The sequence below is a fragment of the Phodopus roborovskii genome, unplaced genomic scaffold, assembly GCF_943737965.1.
Source record: "Phodopus roborovskii unplaced genomic scaffold, PHOROB, whole genome shotgun sequence".
Lineage (NCBI taxonomy): Eukaryota > Metazoa > Chordata > Mammalia > Rodentia > Cricetidae > Phodopus > Phodopus roborovskii.
The window spans coordinates 69098527-69114440 of NW_026126418.1; the positions used below are offsets into that span (position 1 = coordinate 69098527).

The 15914-nt window shown below is 49.3% G+C and overlaps 1 protein-coding gene across 2 annotated transcripts in view; it reads left to right on the forward strand.

The window, feature by feature from the left end:
* The window catches only part of Col5a1 (collagen type V alpha 1 chain), a 148570-nt gene extending 132970 nt beyond the window's left edge, over positions 1–15600 (forward strand). Inside the window, exons 62-66 of one of the 2 annotated variants that reach the window (XM_051184962.1) lie at positions 1479–1734; positions 2530–2642; positions 6263–6331; positions 10007–10240; positions 13276–15600. In XM_051184962.1, coding sequence (XP_051040919.1) covers positions 1479–1734; positions 2530–2642; positions 6263–6331; positions 10007–10240; positions 13276–13422 — 819 coding nt within the window. In that variant the 3' untranslated portion in view covers positions 13423–15600. Of the gene's footprint in view, positions 1–1478; positions 1735–2529; positions 2643–6262; positions 6332–6392; positions 6462–10006; positions 10241–13275 lie in introns of both variants that reach the window. The other variant, XM_051184963.1, reaches the window with a different exon arrangement.
* Positions 15601–15914: the final 314 nt, after the last annotated feature.

Below are 15914 nucleotides of genomic sequence, written 5' to 3' on the forward strand. Positions count from 1 at the left end.
GGGATTCAGAGGGATCTGTGTCACAGGCCTGTCCAAGGAGCTCATGGGCTGCCTTGCTCTGGGTAGGATTATTGGCCAGAGACTGGGGGAATGTGCATGTGCATAATTGTGTGTGAGTATATGTAACTATATAAGTGTGTCCTATGACTGTACATACATATGTGTGCTTAGTTATATGTGTATATATTCATATGTGTAAGTAATAATTTGTGCCTGTATACAAGTTTGTAAGTATGACTTGTGCATTTGTGTGAACATAGAGTACACACACATATATATGTGTAGAAATATGCATGTAAGTATGAGTGTGCAGATATGTATGAACATGCTCATATACATGTGCAAGTGCATGTGTATGTTTCTCTGTACTGTATGCATGTGTGTGAACATGTATATGTATGTGTATTGTATTTAGGTGTGTAAATGTGTATATATGCTTATATGAACATGAATATGTAGGTATATATGCTTCTCTCTATATATATATGTTTATATCTATTATGAATACTTATATGTATGTACATACATGAGCATTCATGTGTATGCAGGTATTTGTATTTATGTCTGTGTATTGTGCATGTGCATATATGTGTGTGAACATGTATTTGTAAATGAGGAAGTGTTATTATATATGTATATGTGTGTGTGCATGTATATGAACATTTGTATATACACAGATGTGCATATGTATGTGCGTGTATGTGACTGTGCATATATGTACATATACAGGGGTATGTTTGTAAGCATGATCTATGTAGCTGTATATATATACATATATAGTGCATATGTGTATGAACATGAAATATGTAGTATTTCTATATATTGTATATATGCATATATGTATTATGAACATGCATTTATGCATGTGTTAGATGTACTTATGTATATTGTACATGTATGTGTTTGTCAACATATCTATGTAAATAGACAGACATGTTTCTATATGTATATGTTTTTAATATGCATGTGTGTTTCTGTATGTATGTATTGTGCATGTATGTATATATACATGAATATGCATATTTATGTGTAAATGTGTAGGTGTTTCTAGATGTGTATATATGTGAACATGAATTATGTGTTCTGTATGTGTGTTATGCATATGCATGTGTATGAACAGGCATGTATAAACATTCAGGCAAGTTTCCAAATGAATATTATGTGTGTGTGTGTTGTTGTATGACAGAACAACAGACAAAGCTAAGGCCTTGAGCCACTGCATTCTGGGGAAGAGGAGGGCCTTGAGCTCAGGGGAGAAAGACACTTAGCCCAGGGGAACACCTGGTTGGTGGATGGGCATGGAATATTCAGGATATAGGACAGAGTTGAGAAAACAGTGTGGGCTGGCAGCTGTCCTTCCAACACAGGAACAGAGAGCCTGAGAGACCCAGGCTTCTGGTTCAGGGTCATCTTAACTCTGCCCTTGGAACAGGGCCATCCTTTTCTTCTACCCATGACTGCTCTCTTCTGCACCCTAGGGCCCTCCAGGTGAAGTCATCCAGCCCCTGCCAATCCAGGCATCCAGAACTCGGCGCAACATTGATGCCAGCCAGCTCCTAGATGATGGGGCTGGAGAGAGCTATGTGGACTATGCAGATGGCATGGAGGAGATCTTTGGCTCCCTCAACTCTCTGAAGTTGGAGATTGAGCAGATGAAGCGGCCACTGGGCACACAGCAGAACCCTGCCCGTACCTGCAAGGACCTACAGCTCTGCCATCCTGATTTCCCAGACGGTGAGGGATGCCTTCAGAATGGGTAACTGGGCAGTCAGAACCACCTCCTCACTTACCATCTATGGGAGGAATAGACTGGACCCCTTATTAATCTGCAGAAACATCAGAGAAGGAGGTGACACAGTCAGAGGAGGCCAGACAGGGGCTGAGCACCAAGGCTTCAAGGCTGATGAGGCATTTTCCTGTTTTACTCTGAGCCTCATTGCTCCTGGTCTGTAAAATGGGGTCAGAAACATGGTAAATGGACAGTGTATAGGATGCCTTTGGCCTGGCACTTTGCTGGCCCTCGAGGCAGCTTGACGTCAGGATATGCAATGGTTGGGAAGGCGGGTTTTAAACACTGGCAGAATCTTGGAGCCCCACTCTCACCATCTTTAAACCAAGGGCCACTCAAGCAGTAAATCAAAACCAGCTTGCCTTCCCCCAGGAAGTAGGAACGTTCCTCCTGTGGCATTTGAGGGGTGTCTGATTCCAGTAAATTGTGACTCCACACTTGCAAATTTCCAGGTTTATTTCAGAACATTCTTTGTCTTTCTGCTGTCCATCCATCAAGGTCGGCAGACACTTGCACAGTGTGCTGCATGCCCAGCTATGTTCTTGTGAACAGGGTTGTCCGCTAGCCTTTATGCGTCCCACAGGAAAATGAAAGTGCTGTGAGATGAGGAAGGGAGGCTGTGTCGGTGGCTTTATGGCCCTGGTTGTGCATTTAACTGCTAGACTGAGATGTTGCAGTGGCTTCTGCTAGTGTCCCGGGAGCCATTCTCATGAATCTGCCTCCCTGCCTCTGAAATCCAGGTGAATACTGGGTCGATCCCAACCAAGGGTGCTCCAGGGACTCCTTCAAAGTCTACTGCAATTTCACAGCCGGAGGATCCACGTGTGTCTTCCCTGACAAGAAGTCTGAGGGGGTGAGTACCCATGTCTACTGCCTGCTTCCACTTGGGCGGGCTTCAGTATTTCTTGTGTGTATGCAGCTTTAAGGCTAAAAGCCAGAGGCCAATCAGTTTCAGAACCAAGAGAATTCTTCTGGAAGTCACTCTTAAGTGGTCCTAAGATGAGCTGTTTCAGGTACGCAGTGCAGGTGCAGCCTAGGTTCTAGCAAGTGGAAGAATGGAGTGTCTTCCTCCAGCCATCCACAGTAGGATTTGTCCAGGGGGCAGCCGCCTTCCCTGGGGCTCAGCAGCAGTATAGCCCAGATCAACCTAAAACTTTGGGGGCAAGTGTGATGAAGGGCCCAAGACATCTAGAGGCTTCTTTGCCCCTAAACTGCAAACACCAGCTTATTTCTGTGAAATTTGTCCAGGGCCTTTTGGGTGCCAGGCAGGGATGTGTGTGAGGACTCTGCAGGCAGATAGCTAGGTTCTGACCCAAGAGATGTTGTGCGGTGTCATCAGTCAGTCCCCCTGTGGCCTTTCAGGGGCTCAGTCCTGTAGGTTAGAATTTGTGTGCATGTGGTGGGTGTAGAAATGTGTGCTGGGAAATCTGTGGCAGAGGCTACTCTGGCCTAGGACAGGCAGGAAGAAGATACATCTTTTCCATATTTGAGAAGGTGACCATGCCCTCAGCCTCAGTGTCTCTCCATTTGGCTTGGGATGGCTCAGAGTTTTCCCATGCCATTTTCTGGAGGCCACAGGTGTGTGTGTGTGTGTGTGTGTGTGTGTGTGTGTGTGTGTGTGTGTGTGTGTGTGTGCGTGTGTGTGTGTGTGTTCCACACCACAGCTTCCTTCTTGTGACACTAGCGCCTGGGAAGTGAGTTCCTGCTGGAGGGAGCATAAGGGGTCCCTGGGGCTGTCATTCCCCACTCTAAATCACACTGTAAATGTGGTAAGCTCCAGCATGCCCTTGGGTCACACTCAGCTGGTGGTAGCAGGAACAGAGCAGGGGTGAGAGATTCATAGCTTCTGTCATCTACCCATCCATCCCTTCTGCATCCTGGTTTCCTGAACTCCCAGGCACAAGCCAGGGCTCTGCAGAGGTCTGAGAGGACCTACTCTATGGGTCTTGTATCCCTCCATCTGGCCAAAGCTGGGGATGGAATTGAACCATGAGACCTTTCTCACCCTACTTGGTGCTCTGCCCTCTACAGACAGCCTCTGGTAGCCAAGCTGTCTCTGGCTTGTGTCAGATGGGGACGTCACAGACCCTGCACTTTGGCCCTTTGCTTTCTCCACGTGAATGCACTGCAGGCTGGGCCACAGCTACCCTGCCCAGGATGAAGAGACTCTCTCCTAGGGTCAGGTTTGAGCAGAAATCTGAGGTGAAGCCTGTGCTCTCTGTCCTAACTTGGGAGGAACTGCTACCATGCAATTTGAACGTGGCTTTGACTGACAGTTCTGAAAACCACAGGGGAAAGGTGGAGGATTCTGGGGTATCAGGCAGCCAGGACACTTTATTTCTCCAGCACCTAGCACCTAGATAACTCAAGGGGGGCTCTACCTCTTCCCAACTTAACATCTGGACCTGGGCCCCAAACTTGGGTCTCTAAAGGACCAGCTCAGCCCAATCTGGGCCCAGGCTGTCTGAAGGACTCTTTTTCCATACCTACAGTGAGTCAGTCCTGGAATACCACCTCCCACCCTTACCCTATAGAGGCTTCGGTACCCACTAGACCCCAAGTGACAGACACTCCCCTAGGAAGGCACAGAAGCAAGCCCATGATTGATGAAGGGTGTCAACTTACCCTGAAATTACTAGAGACTCTGGGGCAGCCTTTGTTCCCTTGTTGGCATATTACCTAACGGCTCCAAGACCCCAAAGACCACAAGTCTCCAGGGAAGACTTTAACACCACACACACACACACACACACACACACACACACACACACACACACACACACACACCCCTATCTCTGTTGCATGACTTTTTCTGGGGAGACAATGACAAATAGACAATGACAAACATCTTCTCACCTCAGATAGGGCACCAACAATAGAGCAAAGAACAATTTCACCCAGGTCTAGCTATTTAGGGTTACTTACAGGGGCTTGGGTGATTCAAAGACAGCTATCTCACTGAGAATATCACTGCACTAGGTCTACAACCCACAAAAGCTGCATCACTGGAGTTTCATGACTGACAGGCAGCGTGCCTGGTCAGGGAACCTCTTCTTCCCATTGCATTTATAGACTTTCAAGGGGCCTCATGAATCTTGTAAGTCTGAGCAGGAGTCTGAGACTTGTGAGTTGTATTTGTTTTCTGAGCCTTAGTAAGCTTAGCTCTAGAAAAAGATGTTTCCATTTGAAGGATATAGTTACACAAGAAACACTGCATCCCTTCTTCTGGCTCTAACATTGTTTCCACACCTTCTTCTATGATATTTCCTGAGCCCCAGAGAGTGTAATGAAGATGTTTGGTGATTTTCCTCCATCTAGGGCCACTGTGTCACATCAACAGTCCCATAGCCTCTGTGACTAGTTATTATCCTCTGAAAATCACCTCCTATTGCGAAAAGAAAATGTTTCCTTTCTTCCTTTCATAGCCAACCGAGACAGCAGTAGTACTATGTAGGCATGAACACCAGTGATTAGAAGGCAACTTGATGGGGACCATCATATCCATTAACAAAGTAAGAGCAGCGGCTCCCCACTAGAGCCTATCACCTCCCCAGCCTTGGGCTTTCCCCCTGGCTCACAGTTCCAGATATGAGTTCTGTTCTGTGAAGTGGGCCTTAAACCTATTGAAGACCAGCTGGTTACACCATACGAGCTGTATCACTATGGCACCAATTTGTATATCTTGTCTGTCTTGTTGATAGCATAGCACACAGGACCTATAACTAAACAGAACTGTTGGGGACAATTCTCCCCCAGCAACCTACTTAGTACCTCCTAGCACTAAGGAAGTCAGCCAGAAGGGAGGGGGCTTCCAGCTCAGTTTCAGCCTGATTTTCCCATGGCCTGCAGCCAGTCAGCATGGAGGGAGCTTCCCGTATGGCTTTGTATTCAACTCATACCACACCCATCTACCTTATGCACACATTATATATTGTGCATACACACATGTATATGCACATAATATATATATGAACACACACACACATACACACATACACAGACACACACCCATACACCACACACACAGTGGGGCTATCCATATTGCTGCAGTAGCAAGTGGCAGCTAAAGAGCCTGAGCCACTAAAAATTGAAAGTGGAATGAGATGTTCACACAGTTATAGCCCAGCAGTCATGCTAGCTGCAACTTTCCTGTCACTGACATGAGAGTGCATTTGTCATTTACTGTCCCACCAGTACCTTTCTGCAGTCACTTGATGCCCTGGTGTACATAGGCTGATAGGGTGCAGTCTGTCGCCCTGGCATGACTATGTTGACATGTACTTGGCCACTGTAGAGCTCCAGAGCTGTTGTCATCCCATGTCACTGTGGTAAGGCTTCGGCTCTTAGGGGGAGCATAGGCACCTTGGCAGGACACAGGGGCTGGGAAAGCTGGGAAGGTCTGTCTGCAGAGGCAGAAGTAACCCTTTTATTTTCTGTTTCTCTCCCTCCCCACCATCCCTGCTTGATGTGTAGGCCAGGATCACTTCTTGGCCCAAAGAAAACCCAGGTTCCTGGTTCAGTGAATTCAAGCGTGGGAAACTGGTAAGGTGACCCCACATCCTTCGCAGTTGTCACTTTAAACCCGCCATCTCCTATCTTGCAGAGTAAAATGGCCCGCTGGCCCAAAGAGCAGCCTTCCACCTGGTATAGTCAGTACAAACGGGGTTCCCTGGTAAGTGGCCGCCTCACGCTGCCTGCTTGCGGCTCGGCCTGGCACTGGGTGCTGCATGGGACTGATCCCAGCTGGGGCCACACCTGCTATTGCCCTTTAGGCAAAATTGCTCCACTTGCTGACAGCAAGGCCCAATTGATGGGTGTGACATCCCTTCCTCTTGCCTCCTCTTTCACCCAGGTCAGAGTTCCTTCCATTCTGGAAGTAGGTAGGTAGCATCCGCAGCTGGAGGGGAACACTCCAGTAAAGCCACATGCCACTTACAGGCAGTACAACCTGGCTGATATGCCCCAGGCCAGAGACATGCGTAAGTTCATGGTCATAGCAGACAAGATGATTTACTGAGGGTTCTTCCAGGCCACTGCCATTCACACCCTCTTCCTGGACTATGCAGGGCCCATAGGATCTGGCTGCCGTTGACCCTGCAGTCCTCAGCCACACCCCACATATATTAATTAGTCTGTGTTTAACTTGTGGGAGGTGTATCTCAGAACGCAATCACCTCAGGGGTGAAAAGATCTTAAAACATCAACCAGAAGGCTCTGTGGGCAGCCTGGAGGCCAGGAACTTACATGGATTCATCACTGTGAGACTAGTGCTCTCCCACTCAAAAGGGGACGTTTTCCCTAAGCACTTCGCTGAAGTCCGCTCAAAGCTCTGTGACACCCTGCCAGACGCCAGGTTCCTGGTCCGAGTAGAGCCCACACTGTCTTTTGACTCTCTTCTTCCATCTAGCGGGCCTTGCCCTCTGGGTCCTTGCTCACACAAGACACATTTGGGCTTTCGCTACCTCTCAGCGCTGCACCAGCCTCAGCTTCTAGTGAGCACAGAGCTAAGTGTTTCAGAGCATTTGATGGCTTCTAGGACCATTCTGCCCCCACCAAGGTCTCTGTCATCCCCTAGCCTGGAGGCATGCCTGGCTTTCTATCAGGGTCCTGAGGTGCCCAAACCTGTGCACGGAAGCTGCAGGCCTGTGCTCTTCTGGGTTCAGCCCCGCAGCCTTCTCTTCCCTTGCTGGGAGCCAGGCGTCCTTGTCTGTTGTTTCCTCTCCTCTGCTTCCTTTGCTTTCTTCAGAGGAGAACCACTGGCACACAGAAAGACCTGTGGGGAGGGAGGCCCAGTGAGCAGTAACAGGAGACCTGAAGCAAGAAGGAGCTTCAGGGGTGCAACTACCCAGGCCTGAGATCCACTGAGTCCTGTGTGCCTGAGCTTGGCCTGACTTCTCCCCTTCCCAAATGGCTTCCACCTGGTGTAGTCCAGGTCCCCCAGGGGGTGCCCACCCCAATCACTATCCTTGCTGAAGGAGCAAATGGTCATGGAATACCCATGTCTAGGCAGCCCCTCTGACCTTTATCCTGAGTTGGCTGCCAGGTGCAGAGGTGCAGGGACCATCCAAGGCAAACCAGCCTACCTCTAGGCTTCATGGCCTCATTCCCAGCTCCCAGTAAGAGCCATAGTAACCGGGGGATGGGGGGAACAATCACTTTCTGATCTGAGCTGCCCAAGATGGCCTTGCGCACTGAGATGGCAGGGAATCCCCTAGGGCAGGGCCACTTGAGGACTCCATCCTGGGATACTATTGGAGCGTAGGGTCCTTCTGTGTCTGGTGCCAGCCCTGCCCCTGCTATGGCATATGTCCTTTCTTGAGTCAGTCACGTGACCTCCCAGGAGCACCAGATGCCCAGACCGCCGGTTGGTATGCATTTTCCTCTGCAGTCTGACTATGGGTTTTCTCCAGCTGACTCCAAGGGAGTGAAGTTTGCTGATAGCTTGGAAGCCCCCAGGGTGTCCTGCTGCCATGGTGTAAAGGACAGGGTCCTGGGCCTGGCTCCACCACCCCATCCTTTCCTCCTATTACTACTGAAAACGTGGGTTCTGAAGTTGTCACTGTTCTCTTGGTCACCATGCCCTATGCTAGACCCAGTATTGCCCCCCAAACACTCCTTCACTGCCCACATGCCCTTTGGAGTGGCCAACACAGAATGCTGGTAGAGCAGCGGCTGGCTGGAGATGGGATTACCAGAGCGACACACAAACCCCTGCCAGCCCTGACCTGCCTAGCTGAGCCCTGCTAGTCCTTACCTGGAGAGAGACCTCCAGTCACACCAAGGCTGGGGGAGCCAGTGCTTTGTCCCACAGCTATGAGTTTTGCACACCTGGATGCCAATGCCTCGGAAAACCCTCAGCCAAAGAGATGTAGGAAACTCTCCTCTCCTCTCCTCTTGAGGTGCCCGTGCCAGCCTGCACCTTAGCAGAGCAGAGTGGCTTGTGATACTGATGACACTGTGAGAGCCACTTGCCAAGTGGCTTTCTTTTTTCCTGATGCTGTCCCCAGTTTGCTGTGGAGGGTGGGGACTTCCGCTGAGGGGGTCCTCTTTCCAGAGACCTATGTTTCTTGTTTGCTCTGGCCAGTGGTCAGCAGAATAGCCTGTTTGCTGCCTCAGAATCCTGTCTCCCTACAGAAGAGAACAACCTTGTACCTCAAATTTCCACACAACTCAGGTCTTATTCATGCTCGTCCATCATTCATTCAAGCTGTGCCATTCCCAAGGTATTGGCCATTCTAGCTCTTGAGTCTAGCAGACTACCAAGGTGGGGAGTTCTGCATCCTAAACACTCAGCAGGTAGCCTCCCATCTATCCACAAGGGCCCATGCCACCTTCCTGTACTCAGCACAGTGACAGGGACAGAGACAGGATAAACTATTGTACTTGTGGCATACATTGTCCAAGGAAGGTGACAGATGGGCACCAAAACATAGGACCTGAGCTGGTGTAGAGGGAGGCTGGTGCACACAGCCTCAGGGCTGCATTCATGGAATGGTGACGAGCAATGACAGAGCTGTGACCAAATATGACAGTTGTATCATCTTCTGCCTGTGGGCTATGTGCCCAGCAGAGAGAAGAACCTCTGCAAGGCTCAGGGTTCATAGAACACTCAAGAACTTCCAGGGCAGCAAAGGGTGTGGTCACTAGAACCCCAGGAGCCTTTTCTACTGCCACACTTTATCCCCATCATCTGCTCTGAGGAAGTGAGACTTTGCCCCTTGCTCCCAGCATCCTGACTCATTGATGGGAGTGTGGAGCCTTCTATGTCCCATAGACGAGAAGGCAGATCTTAATGGAGCATATGTTCATTCAGTGCAGTCAAGCCAGGCAGACCCTGCCAAGTGGGGAGGAGGTAGTTGGCTCCTCAGAAGTGTCCTGGAAACTGGAAACAGAAAAGAGGGTCAAATGCAGGAAAACCTGACCCAGGCAGGCTTACTGGAGGAAGCAATGCACTGAACCTGGAGAGACAGGGCTCCTGGATGAAGGATAATAAGCAGACTGTCAGTCCCTGAAGAAAACAAGGTGTGTTTTCACTTGACTCCTATTCCTGGAGCTCCCAGGAGATCCTGTGTGCTGGCCTCAGGGGCAAGGAGTATGGAAGCTCCCAGGCAGCAACCTCAGGGATACGGGCTTGGGTAAAGCCCTGTGGATGTGGGCAACTCTGTGGCCATTGCTGTGTCTCCACCCTGCTGATCCCCTTGCTATACCTACCCCCAGCTCTCCTATGTGGATGCTGAAGGCAACCCTGTGGGCGTGGTACAAATGACCTTCCTGAGGCTGCTGAGTGCTTCTGCCCACCAGAACATCACCTACAACTGCTATCAGTCAGTGGCCTGGCAGGATGCCGCCACAGGCAGCTACGACAAGGCTATCCGCTTCTTGGGCTCCAACGATGAGGAGATGTCTTACGATAACAACCCTTACATCCGCGCCCTGGTGGATGGCTGTGCTGTGAGTATCACATATGCCTGTGACATCACCTTATATGCCCCCCTTGGGTGTGCTGCCTACTCAGTGCAAATTTCTGGGGTACCTTCTTATGCCATTCCCAGACCTATATGTTGAGATGCAGTGAGGGCCAAACATGCCCCCAGCCTGGCCATATCAGAGTGCAGCTGACGTGGGCAGGTCCAGCTTGGAGTTTAGAGACCACTTCATCTTAAGTAACTCTTTTCTGAGCAGGGTGAGAACATGAACTAGGCACCTTTATGTATATGGAACCCCCCATGTGTGTGTGTGTGTGTGTGTGTGTGTGTGTGTGTGTGTGTGCTTGTATGTATTAGTGTGTGGGGTGCATGTGGATGACACAAATATTGTCACTCCTGTACAATGGCAAGGTCTCTCACTGGCTTTAACTTGCCAAGTAAGCTAAGGTGACTGACTGGTCAATGAACTCCAGAAACCTGACAGCCACACACACACACACACACACACACAGAGAGAGAGAGAGAGAGAGAGAGAGAGAGAGCATGTGCTGCCATACACAGCTTTATTTTAAGGATTCATTTACTTTTTATTTTATGTGTGTGAGTGTTTTGCTCACATGTATGTCTATGTACTACATGCATGCCCATGGAGGCCAGAAGAAAGCATCGAATCCCCTGGAACTGGAGTCATGGATGGTTGTGAGCCACCATGTGGTTGCTTGGGATTGAACCCAGGTCCTCTGCAAGAGTAACAAGTGTTCCCAGCCACTGAGCCACCTCTCTAGCCTTCATACCCAGCTTTTAAAATGTGGGTTCTGGGGATCATATTCTGGTCTTCATGCTTGCATGACAAGCACTTTACTGGCTGGAACATCTCCCCAGTCCAGAACTAGAGCTCTCTACACACCTCCAGGGGCAGGCTGACCCAGAGGGTGTGGAGATGAAGTGCAAGCTTTTCTGACCACAGCCCACTTTGACCATCCCCTTGTGGGGAGGGCTATTGTAGTCGTAGCACCAAACATCATTGTGAGCTGTGGCATCCCATCTGCAGCATCTCTGGATGTAGAGGCAAGTATAGAACAGGTGTACACTGTGCTAGAGAGGGAGAAGCAGCCCCCTCCTGTTTTTACTCCTGAAAAGAAAAGATCCTGCCTTGGAAAAGGTGGGGGAAATAATGGCTCAGAACAGAATAACCTGCTGATGAAAAAAATTGACTCTGTGTACTGGGAGGGAATTCAGGGAGAGGGAACAGACTGGCAGGACTGTAGTGGTGCAAGGCAGTCCAAGGGGAAGAGCAGGCACGGCTGACTGGAGTGGCCAACATGCTCTCTGCCCCCAGACCCCTGAGAAGTCCGGCTGCGGTTTGAAAGGTCATGGTCTTCTCATTCAATCGCAGGGTTACCTCAGGAGACTTTTGTCCTCCACATGCAGGCCAGTGGTGCCAAGGCCTGCCCAGCCCTGGGAAGCCGACTTGATTCATTCTGTAATCACAGCCACTGAAATTGGAATTCCAACGCTGGTATTGTGTGGCTGGGTAGCCTGATTGACAGGGCTGCCAAGCGGCTGGCCCTGCAGAAGGGCCAGGAGTCACTCTACATCAATCCCGTTGTTTGTGCAGCTTTGTGTGCCCCTGGGGGGCCGTTGCTAGCTGGCAATGGTTATTTATGTCTCTTCTTTAAATATGTCCCTCTCTAAGCGCTCTGATAATTGGAGCAACGGGGCCCCACAAATCCATGTGAAATTGCCTGCCAGCTCCACACACGGTGGTCCCCAGGGTAGGAGAGAGAGGCCCACTCCATGCTGATGCCATAAACGGAGGAAGTGGGGCCTGGTATAAACCTGTGGGCTCATGAGTCACTGGTATACAAAAATGGAGAGTTCATCACTGACCTCACATGGCTCGCCAAGACTGTACCACTTTCCAGGGTCCAGGAGAGGCCAGGCTGATGACCTCATGTAAGCCTGGGCCCAGGGTAACAGTGCCTAGATGGCAGGAATATCCAGCTCTGGCTCCCTAGACTGTCTAGGAGGGTGTGAGTCTCAGCTATCCCACAGCTAACGTCATAGGGATGCAAGTCCAGCCCCTGAAGATAGCCAGATTTTTTTCCCCTTCCTTTTTTCTTTTTCTTTTTCTCTTTTTCCTTTCATTTTTTCTTTTCTTTTCTTTTCTTTTTTCTTTCTTTCTTTTTCTTTTTGTTTTTTTTTGTTTGTTTGTTTGTTTTTGAGACAGGGTTTCTCAGTGTAGCCTGAGCTATCCTGGAATTTACTCTGTAGACCAGGCTAGCCTTGAACTCACAGAAATCCTCCTGCCTCTGCCTCCTGAGTGCTGGGATTAAAGGTGTGGGTCACTGTCTCTGTATTTTTCTCCTTTTATATTCTATGTGTGTGGTGTATGTGACTGTGTATATGCATGTTTTTTCATGTTAAGCACATATATGTGTGCATGTGCACTTGTGTTTGTACACACATGTGTGCACGTGTAGAGACTTAGTCATTAGAGCAGTCTCTCAGTCAAGCACAGAGCTCACTGATAGGGCTTGTCTTGCTAGCTAGCTTGCTCTGGGATTCCATCTCTGTCTTCCAAAGCTGGAATGGCAGGTGTCTTACTGGGACAGCTGTGGATGGGTGAGGTCTGGTTGAGAGCAGTGAAGACAGGACACTCTGGCTGGGTAAAGAAAGCCCCGTCCACCTCCCCACTCACCCCTGCACTCTCAGCAAGCCTTCCACATTCCAGATCAGGCCCTGCACCATCATGGCCCCTCTGTGCCTCAGTTTACCTAATTCACTCTGGAACAGGAAGTATGGAAGGTTCCCTTGCTTGTCCACACCTGTGGGAGGGCTTGGAATGGCAGCAGAGCTCCTCCTGCCTCTCTCGTGGGAAGTCCCATCAGCCCTCCCCTTGGCCATGTTTCCTCCAACTTGATGTTCTTGGTGGCTCAGAAATTGGTGGAGCCTTGGGGCAGAGGGGGACCTGGGTCAGGGGTGGTAGGTGAAACACCTTAACCACCCCAAGAGCCCCCACCCCGCTTTAACTGCCTCTGCCTTCTTCCCCCTTAATAGACCAAGAAAGGCTACCAGAAAACGGTGCTGGAGATCGACACGCCCAAAGTGGAGCAAGTCCCCATCGTGGACATCATGTTCAACGACTTTGGTGAAGCCTCACAGAAATTTGGATTTGAAGTGGGGCCGGCTTGCTTCCTGGGTTAGGAGCTGCTGAGCCCACCGGTCTTCAGAGCAACCTCGTGACCTCAGCACCCCACCTGTGGGTGTCCTGTGCACGGCCCATCCTGGACAGTGAACATTTCTCACCCCTGCCTGCCTGACTCATCTGTGCCTCGGACCCTCCGTGGCATTGGATCCCACACCAAGACAGAACAAAGGGAAAGAGCCGTGTCCCCACGGAGCCGAATCACATGACCTAGCCACACCACAGCCTCTTGCCACACTGCAGGCCCTGGTCCCCAGCTCCCCTGATAGGTTCATCAAAGGTGTTCATGAACTTTGACCGGGAGTCAGGGTGGGGCAGTATTTGGAAATCACTTTTAAAACAATCAACTTGAAGATATGTATTCCCCCTGACCTTCAAAAGATGTTGTAAGGTGGTCTTGTAAAGGTCACCAAAGTCTTTTTTTTTTTTTTTTAACAACCCTCAATACATCCACTCAGAGGCCAAATGTCATTCCACGCGTGCCTTTCCGATGGATTAAAGGTGCTTATGTTTTTGTGAGAGTTTTAAGTAAATATTTGTATTGTATTGTTGTAAATGTTAAGTGTGCCTGGCTTTCAGTCTTGCATGGAAACCCAGCCTCAGGCCCATAGGGAGAGCATTCAGCTGGGATGGGGCACCAGCTTGGGCTTGCAATCAAGCTCTCCCTCAGTAGAGGGCATCTCCTCACTACTTGCCCTGCCCCCAAGAACGTGCAATAAATTGGAAATTTGCTTAGTCAGCAAGAAGCTGCATTGCCACTGCAGGTGCCTGGGCCCCTTTCCAGACTTTTAATTATTTTTTTTTCTTTTTGATTAGCTTTGGATAATTTTTTTATGGGGAGGGAAAAAAGGCATTTGAGATCCTGCCTTTTCTACATGCACTCAGATTAAAACACAGGCTTAAATTAATCCTGATTGCTTCCTTTTTCCATGTTCCTTCTTGCAGAGGCTGATGGGACAGTGTCCAGGGCTGGAGAACCATGTGTTCTGTAGATGATAAATAACTATGAACATTGGTGCTGATTTTTTTCTTTTTTACACTTGTCTTTTGTGGTGCTATGTGTCCTAGAGGCAGCATTAGGGTGCCTGCCATGCCTCCTTCCCCCAGCCTCCTTTACCCTGGACATTTCTCCACATTCTGAGATTTTGCCAAGGAACTAAAGATCAGATTGGTGCCAGAGACCTTTCTTCCCTGCAGGTGCCCTGTGCTCATGATGGTGGGGAGTCCTTCCTGAAGCCTCACTCCCCTCTGGGCTCTGCTTACTTCATTTGAAAACACATGCACAAAACAAAGACTTCCTAGGTGGTGCATTGTATATCCATGATCGTGTTCAGTTGCTGAATGTTTGTGGTGCTAATTTCTGTGTGTGTGTGTGCCAAGGATGGGACAGAAGCCATTGGATGCCCACACTGCTAGCCAGGCTGCCTTGTGAGCAGCAGGTGGATTGAAAAACGTGCAATGGATTTTGTGGCTCCTGGGCTGCTGTTTGGGTTTTCCACCAGAGGGGTGTTCTGGGTGCAGGCATCAGTTCTGGGGTCAGTGTGGATCCCTCTGCATGCTGCCGTCTCCCTCCTCCTCCAAGGTGTGTATGATAGAGAGGTTGCCTTCTGGGTTCAGAGGTCTCCAGGACCAGCAAGGAAAAAGAATGGCTCACTGTGAGTTGCACTGTTATCATGTTTTCCCTTCCTGCTATGAGAGAGTTATAGTGCCCCAGGGAGCCAGCCATCACACTCTGGTGTTCCTGTCCCCACCCCACCCTGGAAGTGAAGGAAACCACAACAAAGCACCCAGGAGTGACCAGGATTGATGAATGCCACCAACATGCATCCCCAATGTTTCCTGAAGAACAAGTTTTACTCTTGCCAAAGAAAAGGCTGGCCTGGAGATTCTTCCTGAAAGCCAGGACGCCATCGTGAGCCAGGGACTGCTGTGCATGCCTCTGCATGAGAAAAGCCATATTGGAAGATGGCCATGTGATGCTCTGTGGATTCTATGTAGGTCATGTGATTCGGCTTCTGCCTCTCTCCCCATCTGCTTCATCCTCTCACTCTGTCCCCTTCTTCTGTCAGTCCCTTCCAAGTTACAATTTGTATTGAAGTCCAAAATGTGTCCTGTTCTCCTCAGTCCACTTCATCTTCAATATTTTACAATAAAATTACTTCTTATATTTGCAGAAATGCTCCTGGCATCATTTTATGTTTCCATTTTCTCTGGTGTGTGCTCTCTCTTCCTCTCTCTCCATATATATACACACAATTGGGCAAATACAGGCAAACATACACACGAAACTATAGGACCGTGGGTCCTTTAAAATTCCAGGCCAGAGGATACACTGTATATCCCAGCAGTCTCAAATTTTAACTTCTTCCCAGAAGAGTGTTCTAAAATATTTTTAAATTGTGTAACAAAGGAACAATTGTAACAGTGTCTCAATAAAGGAGTTTACTGTTTATACCCCAGAGACTTGACTGGCTGTCTTCTTTGCATGGCC